Here is a 26,975-nt window from a genome sequence, read left to right on the forward strand (position 1 = left end):
TCTTTTGTAAAAGCAAAGGGGAATAATATGAACTCTCGAATATCAGGGTATACCTATATATTGAAAGCAAGAGAGATGTGCCTCGTCATGTACAAGGGATCCTCAACAAAATTAGCAGCCACTTTTTCATCAGAAATTATGGAGGCCACAAGGCAGTGAAATGACATATTTTAGTTATTGGAAGAAAAAAACCTTTCAAACAAAAATTCTGGATCCTGGAAAAGTGTTCTTCAAAAACAAAGGAGAAATTAAGATTTTTCTAGAGAAACAAGAACTGAAGGGCTTCATCACTTGAAGACCTGTCCAATCAGAAATCCTAAAAGGAGTCCTTCAGGCAGAAATGAAAGACACTGGACAGTAATTTGAGGCCATATTAAAAAAACATAATGGAAAACAGTAAAGGTAGCTACAAAGATAAAAATTCAGTATAATTGCATTATTATTTTGTTATATCTTTTACTTTTCTATACAATTAAAAATATAAATGGGTAAAATCATAATTATAAATCTATATTAATGGTGACACAATTTATAAATGTGTAATTTGCAAAAATAAAGGGAAGGAGCAGAGCTATAAAGGAACAGAATTCTTTAATACTATTAAAAATACATTGATTCTAATTTAAACTTAAATTTCATGAAGTTAAAATGTTAATTGTAATCTCCATGGAGCTACTAAGAAAAATTCTAAAAATAAAACTTAAAAATTGAGAAATCCAATAAGAAACTTAAACAGTATACTAGAGAAATAAACCACAATTAACCACAAAAGAAGGCAGTTATGGAGAAATTAAAGAATGAAAATTATATAATATAGAAAACAAATAACAAAATTGCAGAAGTTGGTCCTTTCTTATCAGTGGTCCTTATAAGTTGGTCCTTTCTTATCAATTTTCATGAAAATGGATTTAACTTTTATTAAAAGGTAAAAAGAAATAGAATGGATAAAAATAAATTATCCTACTATATTCTTTCTATAAGAGAGTCACTTGAAATCCAAAGAAACAAGTAGGTTGAAAGTGGAAAAATAATTATATTTCATGAAAATTGTAACCTAAATAGAGATGGAGTGGCTATACTAATATCACACAAAATAGACTCTAAGTCTAAATATATTACAAGAGACATAGGGTGCTTGTAAAAGGGTCACTCCATCAAGATGATATAAAATTATAAACATATACATACATAAAAACTTAACCTCAAAATATATGAAGTATAAACTGGCCAAATTGAAGGGAGAAGTACACAGTTCTATAATAAGAATTTGAAAATTCAGTATCCTCACCTTCAATTATGGATAAAAGAACTAAAAAGAAGATCAATAGGAAATAGACTTGACTAATACTAGAAACATCTACACCTAGCTGACTTATATAATACACTTCACCCAACAACAGTAGTAAACACATTCTTTTCATGTTTATAGTGAACATTATTCAGGATCATATAGTAAGCCACAAAAAAATTCTCAATAAAGTTACAGATATTGAAATCATACAGAGTATCTTCTGTGTCCCAATAGAATGAAACTAGAAATCAATAACAGAAGGAAATCTAAAAATTTTATGTATATGTGGTAATTAAATGACACACTGAAAAAACCCTAATGAGTCAAAGCTGTAACCACAGGGGAAATTAAAAAATACTTTGAGATGAATTAAAAATGAAAACAGTGTAGCAAAACTTATGGGATATGGCAAAACATTAGTCAGGGAAATTTATTGCTGTGAAGTCTTATATTAAAAAAGAAGATTCCTGTCCTGGCTGGCATGGCTCAGTTGGTTGAGCATTGTCCCATGCACCAAGAGGTTGCTAATTTGATTCCAGGTCAGGGCACATGCCCAGGTTGGGGCTTGATCCCCGGTGGGGGGTGTGCAGGAGGCAGCCGATCGATGTTCCACTCCCACATCGATATTTCCCTTTCTCACTTTCTCTTCCTTACTCTCTCTATAAAAAAATCAGTTAAAATATTTTTTAAAAGAAGATTCTCAATTTAGTAACCGAGCTCTATACCTTATAGAACTAGAAAAGAACAAATGTGCTAAAGCTAGAAAAAGAAAGGAAATAATAAAGATTAGAGCAGAGAAAAATGAAATAATTTTTTAAAAAGTATCAATGAAAACAAAAATTGTTTCTCTGAAAAGATCAACCAAATTCACAAACCTAGACTGACCAAAAATGAAATAAAGTAAAATAAAATAAAATTGGGACTTGAATTACTAAAATCATAAAAAATTAGGACATTAATACAGACCTTACAGAAATAAAAATGTTTATAATACTATGAACAATTAATAATACTATGAACAGCAAAGTAGATAACGAAGATGAAATAGACAAATTTTTAGAAACACGGGACTATCAAAACTGACTCAGGAAGTAGAAAATCTAAACATCTCTAACAAGTAAAGAGATCAAATCAGTGATCAAAAATTACTCACCAGAGAAAAGCCAAGAACCAGATGGCTTCACTAGTGAATTCTACTAGATATTGAAAGAAGAATACCAATGCTTCTCAAACTCTTTACAAAGATAGAAGGCATGAGAACACTTCATAACTCATTCTGTGAGGCCAGTGGTACCCTGATACTAATGCCAGATAAAGACATCACAAGGAGCTATAGACCAATGATTTTATGACTGTCAATACAGAAATGCTCAAGAAAATACTAGCCACCTGAATCAAGCAACATATTAATGGAATTATATATCACAACTAAGTGATATTTATCCTAGGAATGGAATGGCTGTTCCAAATACAAAAATAATCAATTTACCACAGTAATAAAGGCAAAGAGGAAACCCACCTGAACATCTCAATTGATATGGGAAGTAGGTGGCAAATTCCAACACCTTTTTATGTTGAAAACACTCAAGAAACTAGGATTGGAGGGGAATTTTCAAAATATGTTAAAGGACATATATGAAAAGTACTTGACTGACATCATACTTAATGGTGAGGACTGTAAGTTTTTACCCAAGATCAGGAATGAGACAGGGATGGCCCACTGGTTGCCACTTTTATTAAACGTTGGAACCTTCGCACATTGCTGATGGGAATGTAAAATGGTTCAGCCGATGTGAAAAACAATTTGTTGATTCCTCAGATAGTTAAACCTAGAATTACCATATAACCCAATGTTCCACTCAGGTATATACACAAAAGTTTTTAAAACAGGTGTTCAAACAAAAACTTTACAAATGTTCATGTCATGAGCATTCACAATAGCCAAATGGTGGAAACAGTCTCAGATCCTTCCTTGGATTAATGATAAAGGGTTGTGGATCTGTGCAACGGAATATTACTCAACCATAAAAATTAATGAAGCTCTGATACATGCTTTACCATAGGTAAACTTCTAAACCATTAGGCTAAGTTAAAGAAGCCAGAAACAGTCATTGTATGATTCCATTTATATAAAATATCCATACTAGGTACATCTTACAGAGATGGGAAGCAAATTAGATCTTGCCAGGGGCTAATGGGAGAGGGAAAGGGGAGAAATTGCTTAATTAATAGAGGGTGTTCTTTTTTTTTTAAAGAAAAATTGATTTTATAGAGAGAGAGAAAAAGGGAGAGGGAGAGAGAGAGAAACATTTGTGAAAGAGATACATCAATTGGCTATCTCCTGCATGCCCACTATTGGGAATCCAGCCACAACCTGGGCATGTACTCTAACCAGGAATTGAACCAGCGATCTCTTGGTGCATGGGATGATGCCCCGCCACCTGAGTGAGCCACAGCAGCCAGGGCTAGAGGGTATTCTTTTGAGGTGAAAAAAGAATTTGGAAACTAGATGGGGATGGTGATTGCACACATTGAATGTATTAAATGCCATTGAAGTTTACACTTCCAAATCGTTAATTTTCTGTTTTGTGACTTGTCTCTTTCTCTCTGTCTTAGTCTCTCTCTCTCTTTCTCTCTCTCTCTCTCTCTATATATATATAATATATATATATATTTTAAAATTAAACAGAATTGTGTTGGTCTAAAACTTAACTGCATTTTTGAATATAATACACAAAAATAGATCCAATTATGTATAATATCATACTATGTCATGTATGATTGGTATTGCAAGACAGTGGGGAGAGCATTATTTCATAATAGATGTTGGGATAATTATTTTTCTGTTTTTAAAAGCAAACAAACAAGAAAAATGCATTACCTTATTCAAAAGAAATATTAAAATGAAATTAAAAATGAAGGAAGAAAATATAATGAATATATTTCTGACCTCAGAATAAACAGACTTTTCTAAATAACTTGTAGAATTACAACAAAACAAATATGCAGCCATCAGAAATAGTAAGTGGTGGTCATAGATACAGCTCATAATACTTCCTCAAAAAATACTTCTATTTAAATACAGTGAAACCTAGTCTAAGGTCAAAGAATTGGACAGGAGTAATATTTTAATGAGAAATATATTGTTTTTCAACATATAGAACTTTAGCTGAAAGATTCTTTAGAAAAGAAATAACATTTTAATTTGGACATTTTCCTAAAACCTTATTAAACTTCAAATCTGACATAGTGTTCTTGCTCCTTCTCATTTATGTTGATACCCCAGGAATTGCTAAACTGAAATTAGAGAAATAGCTCATTTAAATTATTTTTTAAAAATCCCTTTTTCGGATAGCAAGTCTCTAGGAAAGACCAGTTATTTTTATGAAAAAATACTGCTTTATTATCACCTTAAAGTTTTCAGATCATTTGTAACAAATTTTAAATTTCTGTTAGTATACCGTGAAGTACAAAACCCGTTATCTATTAGAATTTTGCGGAATTAATCTCCAATATAGTAGAATTAGTGTGTATGTAGTAAGTTTCACTACAAACATTTAAAATTCAGTGTAAGCGCATCACCTAAAATTTGTTTTACTAATTTTAAGTACAGCCCTCCTATAGTAATTGGTTTCTTATTTCCCATTACAAAGGAGCAGGACTTCTGCAAAAGACCTGAAAGAAGATTGGACTATTGCTACACCAATCAAAGAGGTCAAACCCAAAGAAGAGAGAGGTAAAGTTGGACTGCATACTTAGATAAGTGTAATTATATTTAAAAGCTCATTGACTTTTCATTTCCTATATTTCTAATTTTCACAGTGTTTTAACAGCTTTATAATTCTTAGGAGTGTCTAATAGAGGAAAGAGCCTCCTATATAATTTGATTAAAATTAAACATTTGTTCAACAAACATTTATTAATGACTATTATGTACCGTGTACTTGTCTATGTCCTGAGTGTATAATGATCCCAGCCCTCCTCTCAAGAAGCTGACTTATAATTCCAGTTCTGTGCAGTAGAACTTTCTGTGATATCAAAGTGTTCTATATCTACACTGTCCAATAGTATATCAGCCACATACAGTGTTTGAGTTCTTGAAATGTGGCAAGTGAGACTGAAGAATTTAATTTTTAAGTTTAACTTTAACTTAGATTTAAATAGAAATAGTCACATGCGGTTCATGGCTACCGTATTGGACGTCACAGCTCTACTATTTATATAAATCAAGATTAATATTCTTGTCACAGTTTACAAAATGTAAAATAATTTATATACTGGAATAAAATGTGTGTTAAAATTCTTCAGTGTATTTGAATATATTCTTGGTATTAAATTAACTCCTTCCCCCTCCTTACCACAAAAATTTGTTAAACACCTTCCTTAAGTGAAAGATAACTAATAAACTCAGGACTTTTTAAAACAAGAATATTTTATTCAAAGCTGTCATTCATAGTTAGCCTCTGTTTCTACTGCTTTACTTTTTACTGTTAAGGCCTATAATGAAGATAAAAACCTCATTCATTACTTCTTAATTATTCACATGATAAATGCTGGGAGAAAAACAATATATTATCAGTCAGAATAACTTAAATTAACTATAATTATGTTGATTATAAACATGTACATTTGACTCTTAAACACAAGACAGTATCAAGACAAGGAAGATTTATTGTAAATGTTTATGCTAAAAATGTCAGGTGGTTGGTCACTTACTCAATATGAAACAGTAAAGCTGATTGAGATAGTATTCTAGAAAAAATTGAGAGAGATATTAAATACAATGAATTGGAGACCCCCCAAGGTATACACACAGCATTTATTTTAGAATGCGATGATAGAAACAGTATAAAAGTCATCTTGTAAAAATATAATGAACACCTTTGGACACAAATATATCTAATCAGAAGTGCTTTAAATTAAGTGGCATTAACTTCTTCACGTGTTTGAGACTGAAATCTTGTTATAGAAGTTAAATGGATCATAAGTTGGCTGGAGAATCCAGTGTTTAATGTGTATATTGTTAAAAAAAATGCAGACAACTAAGAATATGAAGTTTACAGGATGTGATAGGATTTGGAAAAATAAAAATAAAAAGAAGGTAATAGACCAAAGAAATAGATATCAAATAAAGTACCAGTCTGGAAAAATATAATTTTATTCATTGCAATAGAGAAACTCGTTTAATTCCTTTTAGGCAGGACGCTGAATTTCTTTGACAAGACCATAGGTTAGAAGACGAAACTGTCTCTGCTCAGGTTCCACGTATAGCCATTATGTAACACTACCTTCTTGTAGAAAATTATTGTCTTTATTGTCCAAAAACAAAAGAAAACAATGATATATTAGCTGCCTTTCTTCTTGATCCAGTTTTACTGTTTTTTTTCTCGGCTTCAGTGCTTTGGGGGCTTTGCCTCTCTTGGGACTGTGTTTACGTCATCTTGTTAAGTCACATTTTGGCAAAAGTCACTGTTTACAAGTATAAATGTCACCAGGGTGGGACCCATATCCATATTCTTTACTGATCTGTTTCCAGGGAGAGAGCATATGCCTAGGATTTAACAGGTTCTCTATCCATTTCTTACTTAAATAGAAGAATGGCCATATTAATCATTTCATTAACATTAAACCATATCATTCCAGAGCTGTGAACCAGGAATCACAAACATGTCTCATTAAAGGAGTTAATTTGTGTTATAACTGAATAAATAGAATTTGGAAACAACAATAAAATTTTGGCAAGGCTAAGTAGATATTATCATCTGATAAGATAAAGAATATTAAGTGTCCTGTTTCTAAGAACCATCTGAGGATTTCCAGTATTTATCTGATGTAATAATTATGATCTCCTTTTCTCAAAGAATGAGAGGAAACACAAGCACAATTTAAAAATACAGCTCGTGAACAGAACATGTGTTGTGTTTTTTTCCTTCAGATAAAATATTGTGCATGAAAGATGTTGGTTGAGATTTAGCTATTCTAATTGTTTTATAAAATGTCCATTTAAAAATCTTACTTTCAAAATTTATAATCAATGTTATGATTGTATTATAATAAAATGGTCTTTAAAGGGCTAATTTGTTTTTCTAAAATTTTCTTATTAAACATATAAATATTAAATAGAGTGATACAACTAGTACCCATGTTCATACCACCCGGTTTATAGGCTGATTCATTAACAAATGTGAATGCATATTCCTATTTTAAGATGAAAAGTGTCCAGAATTAAAGCAGGAAATGGAAACACTGCTATCAGAGGCCATTTATCTCATTAAATGTCTAGAAACTGACCGTGCAGAAGCTGAAAAAGCTTTGAAACACCAAAAATCAAGAAGGAAAATGATAAATATGACAATTGACTCTTGGTCAGTCTGGAGACTTCAAGAAATCCCGTTAGCTGTGCAGAAAGGTAATATTTATTTTTCGTACTACCATTTACTTTGTTAGAGAGGCATGGATAATCAATTGTAGCTGTAAATAAAAAATCGACTCTCTTTTAGTGACCATATTATTTTGCATCCAAACTGGTGGACTTTTAATAGATGCTATTAATGATAATGTTTAGTTGGAAGGAATGTATTGAGCAAACCTCGACCTGCTGTCTTTAGTGTTTGTTTGAAATTCCTTAGTATTTATGGTAACCAAGGGGTCCACAAATGTTTGGTATATACTTCATATAACGACTACAGTATTTGAAGACTAGAAATTTAAAGTGATTGCCAGTTAGTGTTATTGGCCACATCTTTAAACATAGTAAGACACAAGAGTTCTAAGCAACATTTTAGCAACTACATGCATCTGCTTTAGAGAATTCAGTAGTAAATATTATTGATAACTTCTAGCAGGCTATAAAACTCAGGATGTTTCCAAGAGTCATGCAGATAACAAATGTTTCAAAAGGAAAATGCTATCTTTTAGACTACAGAGTGAGAGACCTATGGTAAAGTATTCAATAATCTAAAGGCATTCAATTTTTTATTCTCCAAACACTGTGCCTACCTATCAAAACATGCCTGACTACATGATTCTGCCTGAGGCTGGAAGTTGTTTGTGCTATTGTAGGGTAAAAATTCTGATTCAGGATTTACATGTTTTACAAATGGATTATATTAGGGTGCTCATATAACCTAGCGTTTAAACCAAGACACCTCTGAGAGAAAAAGCGATGCCATTATGAATTATTTTGGGATAACAGCCATTAATTCAAATAATGTGTAAAAATGAACTCATACACACACCCGTTATAATGTTATGTATTCTAAAACTGTAGTCTCCAAAGTAGGATGTACACATTTTAGTGGGTGGCAAGAAAAGATTAGAATTTTTATACATATTTTTACATTTTTCCTGATTACTTGGGTTTTAATATTGTTTTTATTATGCCTGACAAAATACCGTTACCCAGTGGCTCCTCAACTATGTTATTTTAATAAAATAAGTTACATATAGGTTTAACGGCTTTTTCTCTTTCTAAAGTAATACTGGCCTCACAGCTTGAACTCCCCATTTGTTCACTTCCTTCTGGGGAATCGAAGAAGCAGGAAAGGGGCCCAGAGCCTAGGCTGGGACGACTTTAATCCAAGCTTTGTCTATGCTCTTTTCTCCCTTTATTCTAAAGAGTTAACTGTAAAAATTTCACAAAAACACTCCAAGCTCAGGTAAGAGTAGATATTTTTCTACCCACAGGGATATATTTCATCTCAGATAAAATTCCAAGATGAGGAGTTGCTCAATAGCAAATATAAAACACACAAAGATCCAGCTTTAATGAGGGTAATGCAGTAGAAATAGACAACAGAATCTTCCTCAAAAAGTTTTCAGATATTGGATTATACAGTACATTATAATATAAGTGTGTTTTATATGTTTCAAGAAATAAAAAGAAGTTTGAAAATAAAAATAAGGACTAATAAGCAACTGTCTTTACTTCATTGTATGTTCTTGCCTCCTTTGTCAAATATTAATTGACCATAATGGCGTGGGTCAATTTCTGGGTTCTCTGTTCTGTTCCACTGATCTATATGTCTGTTCTCATGCCAGTACCAGGCTGTTTTGATTACAGTGGCTTTGTAGTGTAACTTGATATCTGGTACTTTGATCCCTCCAACTTTGTTCTTTTTTCTCAAGATTGCCGTGGCTGTTTGGCGTCTTTCTTGGTTTCGTATCAATTTTTGAAGTGTTTTTTCTAGATCTGTGAAATACGCTGTTGGTATTTTAATAGAGATTGCATTGAATTTATAGATTGCTTTGGGTAGTATGCACATTTTTATGATGTTAATTCTTCCAATCCATGAATATGGTATATTTTTCCATTTGTTTATATCTTTCTCTGTTTCTTTTTTCAGTGTCCTGTGTAGTTTTCCGAGTACAGGTCTTTTACATCTTTGGTTAGGTTTATTCCTAGGTATCTTATTTTTTAGTTGCAATGGTAAATGGGATTGTTTTTTTAGTTTCTGTTTCTGAGAGTTCATTATTGGTATATAAAAATGCCATAGATTTCTGGGTGTTAGTTTTGTATCCTGCTACCTTGCTGAATTCATTCATTAAATCTAGTAGTTTTTTGGTGGAGTCTTTAGGATTTTCTATGTACAATATCATGTCATCTGCAAATAATGACAGCTTTACTTCCTCTTTCCAATTTGGATGCCTTTTACATTTTCTTCTTGTCTAATCCCTGTGGCTAGGACTTCCAGTACTATGTTGAATAAGAGTGGTTAAAGTGGACACCCCTGCCTTTATCCTGTTCTTAGGGGAAATGGTTTTAGTTTTCACCTATTGAGTATGATGTTGACTGTAGGTTTGTCATATATGGCCTTTATTATGTTGAGGTATGATCCCTCTAATTCCCACTTTGCTGAGGGTTTTTATCAAAAATGGGTGTTGGGATTTTATTGAATGCTTTTTCTGCATCTATTAATATGATCATGTGATTTTTGTCTTTCAATTTGTTTATGTGATGTATCTTGTTTAGTGATTTGCAAATATTATACTAGCCTTGCATCCCTGGAATAAATCCCACTTGGTCATGATGTATGATCTTTTTAATATATTGCTGGATCTGATTTGCTAATATTTTGTTGAGGATTTTACTAGTAGACTTTTTAAAGGAAAGCAAAAATGGAAATAATAAAAGACTTACTAAAAATGAAAATTATATTACTTAAAATTAATAACTCAGTGGTTGGTTAAATGGTTTATTAGACAAAGAACAGTAATAATCGTAAGTTGTAAAATTTGAGGAAATTACATGGAATGCATCACAGCTACACAGGTGGAAAATATAAATAAAATATCTAAAATGGAGTATAAAATGAGAAGGTATAATGAATATCTAGTAGAAAACCATCATGGGGATTATAATGGTAATACTTAACAAGATAATGACTGACTTTTTAAAACGAAGTTAGAGTGATTATATATAACCCAGTACATATATTGGTTGTACTAAACAGAATTATACCTAAACAATTATTAACTTATAAAACATATATTTTAATCCCTTCAGTTATAAATACAGAAGGCAATATATTTTATAATGCAGTAATAAAATAACATTTTAAGATTCCCAGATAAGTAATTTCTGAAACAAAAAATATTTCATACATATCTGTTATTAAACTTACATTTCAAAATCGGATTTTTCTTGTTCTTATCATTGTATGTCTAGAACACGAGGCCTATTTGAGAGATATCGTAGAATTACGATGGCATCTTGAAGATAAATCTCACCATCTAAAACATTTTGAGGAACAAAACGCAAAATGGGAAGAAACAAATGCAAAGGTTCAAGCAGATGTTGATTACATGAATGAAAATGGTCCTCTACTGAATTCAAAGTTGACCCAGGAACTTGAAACTCTGAAGAAATATGATAAAAAAAAAAATGAGGTAAATGAATTAATATGCTTTTTATAGATTGTTCCTTAGTTATATAAAAATATTTCCACTATAAGAAGTTAATATATCTTTAAAGTTAATATATCTTTAAAGGTTTACTGTTTCATTGAAAACTGACCTACTATTTATTTCCCAGAGGAATTATTATAACTATATACCATACAGTTGAGTGGTATTCATTTCAATTGTGTGGTCTTCCCTTTTATATTTAGGGGCATTAATAATATTTAGTCAACCTATTAGTAAAATATTGGAGATTTAAAACTACGTGGTAATTTTTGAAATTGTAAATTGAACTGAGGGCGAATGCAAGGAGAATATATCAGTCAGTTTCATTGTTGATGAAAATAAATAAAGTGTAGTCTTTTTAATGATTAATTATCATTTAACTTTCCTATTTGTGGGACTGTATTATAGAAACATAAGTTACTTATACGTGCCACAAAATCAACAAATTGAATTTTGTATCGTATTTGCCTTTGATAATTTTAAGGTAAATAAAGTCAAATATCTCCTGTATTCCTCTCAGCAGTTCCATTTTCCTCCCTTATTCTCCAAAGACAACTGTTTCATGAAATTGTTTCTAAGCAAAATTTGTGTATTTTATATATATTTATGTATGTATGCACAATACATAGTATTTTTAATTGTTCAAATAGTATCAAATGTTGGGGAACTTTGTGCAAATTGTTTTTTAATATGACATTGTTTTAGAAATCAAGCTACTGTTGATACAATATAGATTGAGTTCATTCATTTTACTTTCCACGTTTCATCAGATAGCTCACAATTTATTATTTCCCATTTTCTCTTCTCTTGTTCACCTGAGTTGTTTCTAACATTTGGCAGTAAAAATACTGATTTGATCATAAACAATAAGCTACTATTACCATGTTTCTCTCTGTGTGCCTCCCTCTCTCTGTCTCTTCATCCTGTAGGTTCTGTTTCTCTGGAGAACCCAGAATAAGGCGGCCACTATTAATGCAGTGATTGCCTTTTCACTATTTCCTCATCACTGTCTCTCTCATTGCATCTTACATTCTTGGAAAAGAGTCTGCTTACCTGGCTTTAGGTCAGCTGACCACATTCTTGCTATTTCAGGGATCAAAGTGAGACAGGGTCTGGCCCTCTTGGTTTTTGTAGTGGGAGGCAGGACCTGTGATTAAACCATACAGCATGTGTATAAAACACAAGAGAAGGTAATTCTCCATAATGATATCGGGGTGCTATTAAGAAAGGTTGTAGATGTTGTGCAACCAAAATATGAAAACCCTCTGCTGTAAGTGGTAGCAGATATCTTACAAATAAGTGATACTTTACAAAAAAGTGATAAAAAATGCACTTTTCTTTCATATTGTGAGCATAACTGACAAAACTCACAAATGAAAAGCAGAATTATGAATACTGGGAGACCCAAATACCTCCTCAGAGAGAAATAGAAGTATGTGCATAGATACTGTAGGAAAGTAAGCTAGACTAGTGTTTCAGAGACAGATTCTAAAGCATGAGTCCACGTGTTTGAATCCCAGCTATACCATTTAGATCTTAGGTATATTTTTAACCTCTGTGTCTCAGTTTCTTCACTTATAAAATTGATCTGATAATAACATGCCTGCATCATAAGTTTAATGTGTACATGAAATTCATTAATATGTGGAAATACCTACAATAGAACTTCCCATATATTAATAGTTCCAATTATAAGTAGAAAATAATCTGGATATAAAATAATAGAAGGAAAGGCAACAGATATCTTTAAAGTAGGGAGGATCTTTATCTCTCAAATTCCAGACCAATTCCGGGTACTGATGTCATAAATTTTCCTTTGATTCATTTAGCAAGAAGCAATTACTATTGTTGGAAATTTAAGAACTTAACTGATGCAAACAAGTATTTCCCCAGTGTTTTCTAATTATAAAACTGTTCTTTCAAGTTGTATGCTTCTGTGTGCTGTGTGTACGTGACATACATAGGCATGCAATATATAAGTATACTATCGTTTATATATCTATTTTATAAGTATTTTGTAATACCAAATATTCTAAAACACAACTATCATTACTTGGCACATAGTAAGGGCCAAAAAATGCGTTTGAATGATGGATAAATAATTGAATAAATACTTAACTGATAAATAGTTGTGTTGCAGAATAGGGAAAAGGAAGTGTTACTTACGGTTGGTCTTGTTTTGGGGGCACAGACTTTAGAAACTCTTTATTTTCCTTCAACCTTATTTCCATTCTGTTAAGAGTTTTGTGGAAGAACAGCTTAGGACCACTCAGGGGTTGTCCCTACCCATTTGGTGGCCTGAGCAGTGGGGGCTGCAGACCAGTCTTCAGTGGCAGGCTGAGCGCTCCAGGCTTCAGTAGGAAACTGCTGAATGGACACAGCAGGCACCTGCACGCCTTCAGAGCTGTCTGCAACCTCAGGCAGAGTATCCGTATGAAAGGATATATCAGCCCCACGCTGACCCAACCCAAAAGCTTAATTTGGTGATGGATTTGAATCACATGATGTCACCCCGGCCCCTGACACCAAGACCACTGCCTCAACGGTGCCTACAGGCTGCCTCTTCTAAAGGCGCTGACGGATTGGACTTGGGATATTATTTATTGCTCTTCTTTTGATATTAGGAGTTCCATTATTTTTCCTGAGCTTTTTGTTTGCTTAGCCCATCATCCTGGTATACTTCTTGCTTTTTGCTAAAATGTATATACTCCTACGCTCCTGTTCCCAAAGGAAAATCTTGTAGAAGTTACTGTTATCTTTGCTAGTCTAAAAAATAATGAGATTTACTGCTTTTCCAGGAGGCAGCTGCCTCATATTGGTCTACCACTTGACCCCCTGGGGAAAGGACCCCTTACTCCTAAGTGCCTTCTCTTACACCCCTCCCTCCCACTTTCTAACAGGACCTCCAGACCTTTAGTTCCCAGTTATGACCACTACAATACCCCTTCCTCTTAGCCTGGCAGAGACAGCGGAGATGGAGAGAGAAGGGAGAATGTTTATGCCGTTAATTAATAAAGACAATAAAATGGAATATTTTGACACAATAAGATAATGGTTATTCCTGAATGATAATATTACAGGTTATTTATTTTTTATCTGTGTTTTCTGAGTTTTCTACAATAAAGTGTTTGAACAGTAAAAACAGTAAAAAGTAGCAGTTTTTTGTGAGAGGAAAGATAATGATTTTATTTAGGTCATGTTAAGTAACTTTTGTACAGCCCTAGTATTGATGCCTTTCAGGGTAAAGGAATCTGAAAACACTACTGTGCTAAACAATAGACTAAATAAATATGGGAAGAAAATTGATATAAAGAACTTTTTATTTAAATAAAAACTACTCTAAGTTTAAGTCCTATTTTGATCTCTTGCCTGATTCTTTTAATTAGTCATTAAGTGCATATATTAGCAAAATATTTTTTATTTCTAGGTATTGGAAGTATACAGACGAGTTCATGAAGAACTTAAAGACACTATAGAAAAATATGGAAAAGTGAAATTGAAAGCTGTACAAATGAGAGAAGAAATGGAAAAAGATATTCAAAACGATGAAAAAAGCATAGAAGCCTACAAGTAAGAATTTTTCACAAATCCTACTTATATCATAAATTTAGATGTAAAATATTAATTCAAATGTAATTTATATCCCTGTATAAAAATTTATGTAAAGAGAAAGGAAGGAATCTAAATTACCCGTATTATCAAATTTATGTATCAATTAAAATATGTATCTTTACATATATAAATCTGGGTGTGTATAAATTCCTAAAGCACTCTTTTTAGGTATCATTTAAAAGCTCTTCATACATCTTGCCAAATTATCTATGGATATGATAGAGCAATATATATATCCCTGCTATCTATGTGCAAAAGTGATTACTTAAAAAAAGTTTTTTCAGCATGGGATATTATTAAAAACAAATCATATGGCCTTATGTTAATTATAAACACAGAATCTATTTTAATTTCCATTATGAACTGACCTTTGACTCTTGGAATACTTTTTGCCTTAAATTCAGTAAAGATATTATTAATATAGCTGTTACTAGCTTTCTTTTGATATTTGGGAAATATTTTTAGTTCTTTAAATTTCAATATTTTTGAGTCTTCATGTTTTATATATCTCTCGTGAACATCATGTCAGCAGATTTTTTAAATTATTTTAAAGCATTTTTTAAAGTACATTCACAAAGTACTAATAAATTTGGATTTAAACCATATCATAAACTATTATATTTGCCCCTTTTCTTTCTTTTCTTTTTTTATTGTCTTCTTTCACATTAGTTATCATTATTATTTTCTTCTAGCTTGGTGATTATGTTTGTGTTTCTGTTCTCTTAGTAGGAAATACTATTAATTACCACATGCAAATGTACCTTGTCAGACTCTTCTAGATACTGTTAACCTACTGGATAAGAAAGGAATTTAAGGAAAATGTTACCGTAGTTATCACATTGCTCTTAAATTAAATATTTGTTGTTGCAGAATATTATTTTTTAACCCATGATAATATTGTTGTTTTAAACAATTAAGTTACATTGCAAAGGCAATGGATACAGGAACAGGTGAAGAACTGAGACCATAATGCCCATGGTTTTTCATAGTCTTTTTTATTTTGCATATCTTGAATCTATCAATTGTTTTTTTATCTCTATTTTTATTTTAATCATTTATCTCTCTATTTCTGTATATATACATTTCTATTTCTGTATATACACATATTCAGCATTTCATTCTATCGGGCACGAAACAGATTTTAGCCCATACAACAGTCTCCATCTTGTAACATTTCAAAACTTTTTCCTTCTCGGTTTTGAATATAAAAATTAGTTGGTGGTTTCTATAACTAATATTTAAATAAATACAAAGACACATTTTATAAATTCCTATATTCGTTATTTATTGTCACATAACTTTTTTCTTTGTTGATTTTCTTCTAATTTAAATATATTTTCCAAAAGTTCTAAAATAAACATTAGAGGAGTCATAAATGATTTATTAAATAACATTTGAAAGATATGTTTAATTGTTACTATTTTTTAATATGTTGAGAATTAGCACATATACAGAAACATGATTATGTGTGTTGTCAAGTGTACCGATTGATGGTTTTTAAAATATATATACACTCATGTAACTATGGCCCAAGTTAAGATGAAGGAACTTTACAACATACTAGAAGCTTTTCTTGTTCTGTTTCCCAGTCCATAGCACCACCCCTGCAAAGAGGTAATTTCCATTTTTATTTCTACCACCATAGTTAGCTTTGTCTGTTCTTGAATTCCATATGAATTGAAACACAGCTTATTCTCGTATTACTGTTTATTAATTGTTGTATTATTTTCTATACAAACAACTGTAAACCCACTTTTCCCTCACCCTGTACATTCTTTGGTGTCTTGATTGTACTTTATAGAAACCCTTAACAAGAGGTAGAGTATTTCCTCCTATTTTAGTCTTCTAAATTTATTGTTTGAGCAGATATGAGAATGATTAAATCTAAACTACCAGTGGGGGAAAACCTGGTAGCGCATACTTTTACACGGAAAGTCCTAGAAAGGCTGAGGAACTGGTGACACCAACTTCTTCAGGAAATAGTGATGAGACAATTAAAACAATATTTAGCCTCCTGCATTTCGTGACCCTGTGCAATTACCTACTTACTCAAAGTCTATAGTTTATTATCTGGACTGGGGGAAATAAATACCATTGAGAGAAGAAAATTTAATTTTAAAAGAAGGAAATTTAACCAAATGTATATATTTTGAACACTGAAGCTCCCCAACTTTCATACCTACCTGGCTTCTAGAGTTCTAGTAGGGACACCTTTACTCTCCACACAAGAGTACTATTCTAGCCTGTGCATTTGTTGTTTTAATTTTCATTTCTGTAATGAGGTTGTATCTTTCAGTTTCATTTGATTCTACTCCTAAAATCAGGGCGAATGCAGTAACATACCACATACCTATTGGCCACTGGCATAAACTCTTGTTTATCTTCTTTGCTCACTTGTCTATTTTTTTTTCTGTTCCATATTGGTTTGTACGATTTTATTACCGTAAGTGATTTACTGTTTGACCTCTTGTATGGGTTTCAAATAAATCTTGCAGTTTATTTATAATTCTAAAAAGCATTGGGGTTATCTGCATTACTTACTGATATTTTATGAAAATGCTAACTTTGTCACTTTCTCACTATACCTTTTCCGTATATTAAATTATAGCAACATTGTCTAAGGAGATTTTATATTTGGAGTGTGTTTTCTACCTACCAGATAAGTTAAAGTATCCATCATGTGGTTCACAGATTGGACCTGGTCTTTGTTGTGGAAGGTCACATAGGAACAAAGAACTCCTTGGCAATTGCCTCTTTAAAATAAGCCTCTTGTTATCTTAAAGGGCAAGTTTCCTCCCTTTTACCTCTAAGACTGTGTGGTCTTTTCACTTTTATATCTTCTGCTCTTTTTTTTCCTTTAAACTTTTTATTTATTTTATTTTAATTTTTTCCCATCATCATTTATCCTCCCTACGCCCTTTCACACCTCTACCCTGCACCCCCAGAGTCATTTTTTTTTTCTTTTCTCTTTTTCTTCTTGATTTTCCATCCCTGTACTGTCCAACCTCCGGATCAAAGTTCTTTCACCTGAAATCAAATAAAAAAGTTATTTCTTTAAAATAATTTACAAATTATTTATTTTATTTTTTATAGAGTTTATTGGGGTGACATTGGTTAATAAAATTATATAAATTTCAGGTATACAGTTCTACACTGCATCATCTATTTCTCTCAATTCCTTTATATTGGAAACATAAATACTACTGGTGAATATTTTTCTCACTGTTTACTTTTGATATCTAAGTGGTACTTTTCAGGAGTTGCTTTGGGATGGGAGAACTTTCTAGAATACATGAATTACATTGATTTACATTAAGTCAGAAGCTAATTTAAATATCCCTAATTTTAATATAATTTTCCTTTCAAAATAGATAAAATCAACTATGTTGTTGCTTTTTTCTCGTAGGAAACAGGCAGATCAATTTACCACTCTATACCAGCACTACACTACATTAATTCAAAACGTTAACATTAGTATTACCGAGACTGAAGTGGCCGAGACTGCAGCATTGAAGGAAACACAGACAACAACAGATGAATTATTTTCTTTAACAAAATCGGTGAGTTTTCATGTTTAAAAATAAAATATACTGATTTTAGTTTTGAACTACAGCTATTAAAACTTATTATCTGTCAAAAATTAAATACCAGTTGGCCAATTTTCTGTGTATATTGGTTTTCTATAGCTGCATAACAAATTACCAGAATTTTAGCAGCTTAAAACAGCACCCATTTATTATCGAGAGGTTTCTCTGGGTCATGGCTTAGCTGGTTCCTCTCCTCTAGGGCTTCCAAGACTGAAATCAAGGTGTCAGCAGCCCTGCATTTCTTTCTGGAGGCTTCAGGATTAATCTGTTTTCAGACTCCTTCAGTTTTGGCAAGATACAGTCCCTGTGGTTTTAGAACTGAGGTCCTTGTTTCCTTAGTGATGTTCAGCCCAGGATCATTCTGTGTTTTGAAAGACTGCCTGCTTCCCCCACGCTGGCGGTTCCCTTCATCTTTAAACATGGGATGGTGGGTTGATTTCTGTCATGCTTGGTATTACCCTGACCTTCCCTCGTGACTCATCTTTCCTGTCTTCCTCTTCTATCACATCTCATTCACTATAGTAAAAGGAAATAATGCTAAAAGGAAATTATAAAATGGTAAAAAGAAATAATAGTATCATAAAAAGGCAGTAATATACGCATTCTGGTCCTGATTTGCAATCCTACCTAGAGTTAAAACTACGTATCTTTTTTGCCACTTTGTATTATCTCTCTTTAATTGTATCTCATTTAAAAAAATTAATCTATAATTATTAATGAGCTGAGCATATTTTAATGGGTCTTGGAAAGTCATTTGTACTTCCTTTTCTGTGTAAAACCTGTTCATGATTTTTCCCCTGTATGTTGAGTTATTGCTTATTTTTTATTGATTTGTAAGAATTGGTTATATATTATGGATATTAAATAGTTTAAAGTTACATATTTCAAAATGTAACTTTAAACTATTATGTTAAAGTTACATATGTTAAAATATTTTTAACCAGTCTTTTTTCATTTCTTTATAACTCCTGGTGAATGAAATTTCAATTTTAACTTATCAAAAGTTATAAATAATTTTCTTGGAACTTTGTGCTTTCCTGAACTTGCATAAGAAATTTTTTCCACCTCAAAATCAAAAACTTAATCTGTGGTATTTTTTTGCAAATGATTTGAAATTTTGCTTTTCATATTTACAGAGAGCTCTTAGATGAAACTATGTTTAAAATAATCAAAATTGAGTTTTTTGTCATTCTATCTTTTATTTACAAGTTTGAAAGTAATTAACTATCTCTAGAATTTTAGGAATGCATATTTTTCTTGTCAGATGTGAACATAATCAATATGAAGTTCATTTATGGATATGCTGTGAAGGGCAGTTCTTATCTGTTTTTTTTCCTTTTTTAAAATTGAATTTATTGGGGTCACATTGGTTAATAAAATTATATAGGTTTCAGTTATACAAATCTATAATACATCATCTGAATATTATATGTTAATATTCAGTGCCATCCCTGTCACATATGAGGCTTCCGTATTTATGTGGTTCCCTTTTCCCATTCTCTTTTTATTCATTTATTCTACCTAGCCAACTTTATTTTAATACTTCATGTCTATAATGTCTATAATGAATTTTGATGATCTATTATGGTGACTCCCCCAGTCTTATATTTTTTTAATGAGATTTAGGCTATTCTTGACCTTTGCCTTTCCATATAAATTTCAGTGTTAATTTTGTTTATTTCCTTCAAAAATTGTATTGGAGTTATGAGTGGAATCACATTATTTATGGATTATTTGATGGAGAAATTACATCTTTACAATGAACATCCCTAAACATGATCTATCTCTCCATTTATTTGGGTAGTTTTTCTAAATGGGGCCTTAACCAGTTTCCTTGGAACTTTGTAGAAGGAAAACTCTCTGCAGAGTCAGCCTGTGATCTGTCTTAGACAAATTAACACTTGCATTTCCACTGAACTTTAAAGTTATCTTTAAATTGATTTTAATGTAATTATTATTTGTTCATAAAGGTAATCTATATGGTATATATTATTTATAATTTGTTAAGGCGTAATTTGTGTCCTACTATAAGGGTAATTTGCATGAATAGTTTATTTGGGAAAATGTTTTCTGTGATAGTGGTATGCAATTCTAAATAAGTTCATTTTGTGAATTGTGATAATTGTATTATTTAAATCTCTTATATTTCTGATTTATGTTCTGACTGATATGTCAATTGCTATAAGAGCTGTATTTAAAATATCTTAGTATGATAGTGGGTTTCTGTCATTGATTTCTGACTCCTGTGAGGATAGAGAATATACTTTGCATGATTTTAGCCTTTTAAAACTTAATATGACTTGTTTTATAGTCTAAAATAAGTTCTTTCCTAAAGAATGTTCTGTGTGTACTTGGGGAAAATATTATTCTGCTCTTATTGGATGGAGTATTATGTAGATTTCTGTTAGATCTCGTTGTTTAGTGTTGTTGAAGTCTATTTGTGTGTGTGTGTGTGTGAGTGTGCGTTTGTGTGTGTGCGTGTGATAATCATGCCTTGAGAAAAACTTTTTTGGAGAGACTTTTTTGTACTTGGTGAGCTTTATATTAAGTCAGATACAGACATCCTTGGGAGTCTTCAAAAAAACCACCAGACAGGTCAAATAATGATAAATCTCCTAGAATGAAGCTTTGAAAGCACTCCGGTTCTGTTCTGCTGCCTCCGGTGGCTGTCTGAATGCTGGTGTGCTCCTCAAATGTGGTACGTGACTCGTCAAGGCCACCAAGGGCCAAAGGAGGGAGGAATTAGAACAACACAAAGCTCACACTTCTTACTGAGATTAGGCTGTTTTTCTTTTTTTGTTTTTTAATCCCCACCCAAGGATATATTTTTTCCATTGCTTTTCAGAGTGGGAGGGAGAGAGACAGAGAGAGAGAGAGAAACATTGATGTGAGAGAGACATCACTTGGTTCCCTCCCCTACACATCCTGAGTGGGGGCCAGGGATCCAGCCCTTGGTGGGAATTGAACCTGGGACCCTTCAGTCCTCGGGCCGACACTCTAACCACTGAGTCAGACTGTCTAGGGCTAGGCTGTTTTTCTTGAATAAGTGCACCTCAGATTGCTAAAAGCCTTTAGTTAATCTCCATAGTTCTGAGAAAGTTAATTTTGACATTTTTGGGGCCAATTTTCTCATTACCTTTATGGGGGAGAATTTTCAGATGTTCTTACCCTGCCATTTTCATCGATGCTCATAATTATATCTTGGAATGTTGGGCTTTTTTTCCCCCCACATTTTTCAACAGTCTTATTTTTTCCTTTAGTCTTGTTTATTGTAAAACATGTCAACAGATCTTTTTGGTTTACTTGACAAGGTGACATTCTCTTTTAGCCCAAGATTTTACAAACACACTCATATTGATTATTTTAATGTTTTGCATTGTTTTGTGTTTGCATTTAGATTTTGTGTATCTGAAATTTATTTTTGTTATAATGTGAGTTACATGTGAACTAGAGAGACCACTTTGTTATTTTAAATAGGTATTATACATCATCCCAGACCCATTATTTAAAGTAAATGATTTCTCTCTCACTGGATTTAAATACCACTTTAAAAAATATTAATGCAGGCCTATTTCTGGGCTGTAGTTTTTTCCCTCTGATCTTTATCACAGTACCAAAAATAAATAGTGCTTTATTCTAATGGTATTATACGATGTTTTTAATATCTGGCAGCAGATTTCCAGCATTATTCTTATTTTTCACATACCTCTTGGCTAGTCATCCATATTCATTTTGTTTCATGCAGTTTGAAAGAGAATACTTCTATTATGTTTTACATTAATTTTGGGATAACTGACATTGTATTTTTATTAAATCTTTGCAGGACATATCATACTTTTTATGTGGGTCTTGATTTCAACTTTTAAATAGGAAGTTGTGTTTGCTTTCCATAAGTCCTTCCTTTTGTATTGGATTTATTCCAAAATATTTTATATTTTTTGACAAAATTTTTAGTAAGTATTGTCACTATGTTTTTAATAGATTATTCCTCTTCTAGATAAGAGCTATTATTTTTCATATATTTATACATCTCCTATTTTACCAAAATCATTTACTGTAGCTTTCGATAGGATCTCTGTCTTCCTAGAAATTCAATCATACAATCTAAATTTGAAGACATGTTACCTCTTCATGTTCAATATTATAATAGTAACATTTTGTTTCATTATCCAATTGCCCGTAGTTGAACTTTCACAAAACATGATTAATAATAATGTTGATAAAAGAGAATCCATTCCCATTCTTGGGTTCAGGGGGCATGCATTTAGCATTTTATGATTTATTTTGATATTTGCTCTCGGTTCCTTATATTTGGGTAGTTTTTCCTTGTTCTAGTTTAAAAAATATGGAAACAAGGTAGTGAATGTATCAGATGGCTATTTGGTGAAGTGCTGGTTATATTCATGTTATTTCCTCCTTTAATTTGTTGATGTGATGAATTGTGGCTTAAATTTATTAATCTTTATTCTTACAACTTAACTAAATACATTCTGCTTTATCATGATCAGTTATTCATTTGAGCCCTATAAGACTTGATTTGCTATATTTTATTCTGAATCTTATATTAATTTCATAAACAAAAACATGGTATTATTTTATGCTATTTTAGTCAATATTTATTAACTTATGGTGGCTGCATAAAATGAAATAGAATCTATTTCTTATTTTACAAGGTAATGTAGGTCTCCACATTCATTTATTTTTGTGTATATTTTTTCTTAGCTAGATGAATTGAAAAGAGTTTATGATCAACTATCCTGGAAGAAAAAATGTTATGAAAATGAATATTTGGAAATATTTAATAATTTTAATTCTACTGTAAGTTGACCTTTCTCTAGTTCCCACTAGATTTTCATTCTCTGTTCCCAAATATTAACTTATGCAACTAATTTTATTATTTTATATATTATTTACTTTTGAGATACATAAATATATATATATGATTCTTTTATTCTTTTCTTACAGAAAAAATCATGGGAGATTGAGCTTTCTAATGTCACAAGAGATTTTACAGATCTTTTAATGGTATATAATCAATCGATGGAAGAAAATAGAAAAATTGAGATGGATATTGAAACCATAGCAGGTGCAATCAATGAAAGGTAATTCTGCAAACATAACTTTTATTCTTTTATAGCATACCTAATGTGTTAAATATGATAAACCTCTTCATTTTGTGTTCCTGAAGTTGTATAGTAGTGCTTGTGTTTATCATGATGTTAAATTTTGTTTATGTTTCAAATATTGCTCTTGAATCACTCTGAATTCCTTTAGAGAAATCAAAATAGTGAAAAAATGATCTTATAAGGAGTTTTACACTCAGTCATATCACCTCCTTTTGATGTATCCTCTTGTACTCAAAGTTACTTCAAAATTAAATTATGCCTAATGAAGTTCATGATCTCCTTCAGCCAACCCTAAATTCTTCCTTGTAACTACTAAATTACTTTTCTTAGCTCAGAAACCTACGAGTTTACTAGTTTTTGGAATCCTCTTTCTATTGCAGTGCTCATATTTAACCTGTATTTTTTTAAAATCTATTTGCTTTTCACTACACCACCAGCACCCAGGTGCAAGCTGTCATTGTGTACTACATGAATTTACAGTGACTTTCAAAACTGGTTTACATATAATCTCTATGCTTCCTTTCTAATCTGTTATCTGCATTGTGGGAGGTATGTTCTTTTTTCTTTATTTTTAATTATAAGTATGATCGTTTTCTCCTTCATACCTGCATTAATTTTAGCTGAGGAAAAGGGATACTAGCTCCTCCTTAATATACCACGTGTGGTCTCTGAGTAGCAGGCGTATCTGCCTCTGCAGTCTCATATCATGCCTGGGTTGACCCTTATTTATTTGATTCAAATACACTGGCTTTTACTTGAATTTCTTCTACTTGCCATATTTGCTTTCCAGCCCATATGGCATTTTTATGCTATTTCTATTTCCTATAATGATTTTCCTTTTCCTTATGCCTAACTCATTACTATTTATCCTTAAGATGACGGCTTAGGAGTCAGTTCTGGGAAGCGTTCACCGACTATTCAGTTAAATCCAATTCCTCAATTCTGTATGTATATGGTACACATTCTTTTCTTGTTCATATCTCTTGTTATATATGCAGGTTTTTGTGTGTGAATATTTGTCTGATGGGCGTCTCCCTCAAAAAAAAAGGAAGATCCATGAGGGCAAACGTAGGTTATGACTACACTTTCTTCAACATTGACTCCTCATCATCAAACATCGTGACTGACACATACTATTCTCTCTATAATTAATTATTGAAGGGAAGGAAGGAGGAAAGCAGAGAGAAGTAATGATGATACTTGATGATTGTGTAGGAAGGTTGTTAAAATTTCTTAGTGGTTATTTTATTTTTGGAAATGATAGAATGAAACCAATTGTAAAATTTATCTGTATGTTAAACATATGTTTTTAAAGAAAGCAAAAGGAACATTGTTTTCTGAAGAGTAAACAGAAATAATAGTTGTTAATATTGCTACATTTTATTTTATTAAAAAAGAGAACCAGAGGAGAAAAAGGCAGGGGTGGGCAAATATATGTTTACAGTTCTAATAGAAAAAGACAGTAATAAATAAATAATAACACAAGGATAGACTCTGTGTTTTGTGCGCTCGCAGCTGTAAACCCACTTTTGCCTACCCCTGTATATTTGAAGAGTGGCTAAGCTAAGGAGAAGGATCTCTGGAGGAAAGCAAGAGGATGTGAGAGAGCATTTATTAGATTATCCTGCAGTAATGAGCAACCTCCAAATCTTAGTGATATGCAAATATACGAGTTTATTTCTCACTTGCATTGCAACCTAACTGTGTTTGCTGTGTTTGTGCTTCATGCCATTTCTGCTCCTCAGATTGCCAGTAAAGGATCGGATCCTCCTAGGGCATGTTGCTCTGATAGCTCATGTGCATTGCATTGGTAAGACCACTCGATGGCCCTTACAGTTTCCATAGGAAGATGATAGCATTACTCCTACTCACACTTCGTTGAATGAAGCAGGTCATATGGCCATGGCTGATGTTAACAGGGTGGGAATTCTAATCCCCTTAAAAAGAAAGTGAATAATTAGGAGCACTGATACAATTTGTCACATGCTGTACGCAGTGGAAAGGTAGTCCTGGTTCTAGGGAAAGATTTCCATTGTATGTATTGTGCTTGTCCAGATAACACCTTAAGATGTCACTTGATCACTTAATTTTTCCTTGAAATTAAAAATTAAATGATTTTAACAGCAGATTACATACTGATGAACAGAGAATTAAAATAAGTAAAATAAGAGAGATTAAGAGATGTGTAGGCAAGAGTCAGGTATACCACATATGTAAGGGATGTTCTGAAGGAAGAGAAGATAAAATAAAGGACAGGGCCAATATTTGATGACATAATCAGCAGTTCATATATTGCAAATAGTTTGTATATTTTTGGGGTTTTTCCCCGTTTTATTGAATTTATAAGGGCGACACCGGTTAACAAAATTATATAGGTTTCAGGTGCACAATTCTACAACACATTATCTGTACATTGTATTGTTTGTTCACTACCCTAAGTCAGGCCTTCATCCATCACCGTGTGTCTCCCTGACACTCTCTTCCACCCCCCCATGCCTCTTCTCCCCACCTCCTCAGCAGTCACCACACTGTTGTCTTTGTCCATGAGTTTTTTCTCTCTCTCTTTTTTCTTTTTTGCTCTGCTCAGTGGGGGTGAGGGTAGGAAATCACCAAACTCTATTCCCAAGTGGCTGTACCGTTTTGCATTCTCACCAGCAGTGAATGAGAGCAACCTGTTGATCCACATTTTTGTCAGTGGTTGGTGTTGTGTATGTTCAGGATTTTGGTCATTGTAATAGGCATGTCATGATATTTTGTTGTTTTAATTTACCTTTCCCTAATGACATATGATGTGGAGCATCTCTTCATGTGCATATTTGCTGTTGTGTATCTTCTTTGGTGAGGTGTCTGTTAAAGTCTTCGATCATTTTTTAATCAGGTTGGTTGTTTTCTTACTGTTGAGTTTTCAAGTTCTTTGTGCATTTTAGATAACAGCTCTTTATCAGATATGTCTTTTGCAAATATTTTTCCCAGTGTGGCTTGTCTTTTCATTATCTTGACATTGGCTTTCACAGAGCAGAAGTTTTTACTTTTAATGAAGTCCTCGTCAATTATTTCTTTCATAGATTGTGCCTTTAGTACTGTCTAAGAAGTCATTACCATTCCCAAGGTCATCTAGGTTTTCTCCTATGTTATACTCTAGGAGTTTTACAGTTTTGTGTTTTATTTTGCATTTTACGTTTAGGTCTATGATCCATTTTGAGTTATTTTTATAAAAGGTGTAAGGTCTGCATCTAGCTACACTTTTTTTGCATATGGATATCCAGTCGTTTCCAGCACCATTTGTTGAAAAGATGATCTTTGCTCCACTGTATTGCTGTTTGCCTCTTAGTCAAATATCATTTGATTATATTTCCGTGGATCTTTTTCTGGGGTCTCTATTCCTTTGCATTGTTCTGTCTGTTTATCCTTTCAGCAATATCTCATTGTCTTGATTGCTATAGCTTTATAGTA

The 26,975-nt window shown here is 32.3% G+C and overlaps 1 protein-coding gene across 1 annotated transcript in view; it reads left to right on the forward strand.

Annotated features, from left to right (window-relative positions):
• Positions 1-26,975, forward strand: part of CCDC178 (coiled-coil domain containing 178) — a gene marked incomplete at both ends in the record, with an annotated part of 249,866 nt that overhangs the window by 27,987 nt on the left and 194,904 nt on the right. Inside the window, 7 exons of the mRNA XM_081149271.1 lie at positions 4,945-5,027; positions 7,500-7,700; positions 10,959-11,179; positions 14,625-14,767; positions 18,216-18,273; positions 23,119-23,184; positions 23,362-23,498. Of these exons, the coding sequence (XP_081005397.1) occupies positions 4,945-5,027; positions 7,500-7,700; positions 10,959-11,179; positions 14,625-14,767; positions 18,216-18,273; positions 23,119-23,184; positions 23,362-23,498 (909 nt within the window). The remainder of the gene's footprint in view (positions 1-4,944; positions 5,028-7,499; positions 7,701-10,958; positions 11,180-14,624; positions 14,768-18,215; positions 18,274-23,118; positions 23,185-23,361; positions 23,499-26,975) is intronic.

Source organism: Miniopterus schreibersii (assembly GCF_964146895.1).
Source record: "Miniopterus schreibersii genome assembly, chromosome: 10".
Taxonomy (NCBI): domain Eukaryota; kingdom Metazoa; phylum Chordata; class Mammalia; order Chiroptera; family Miniopteridae; genus Miniopterus; species Miniopterus schreibersii.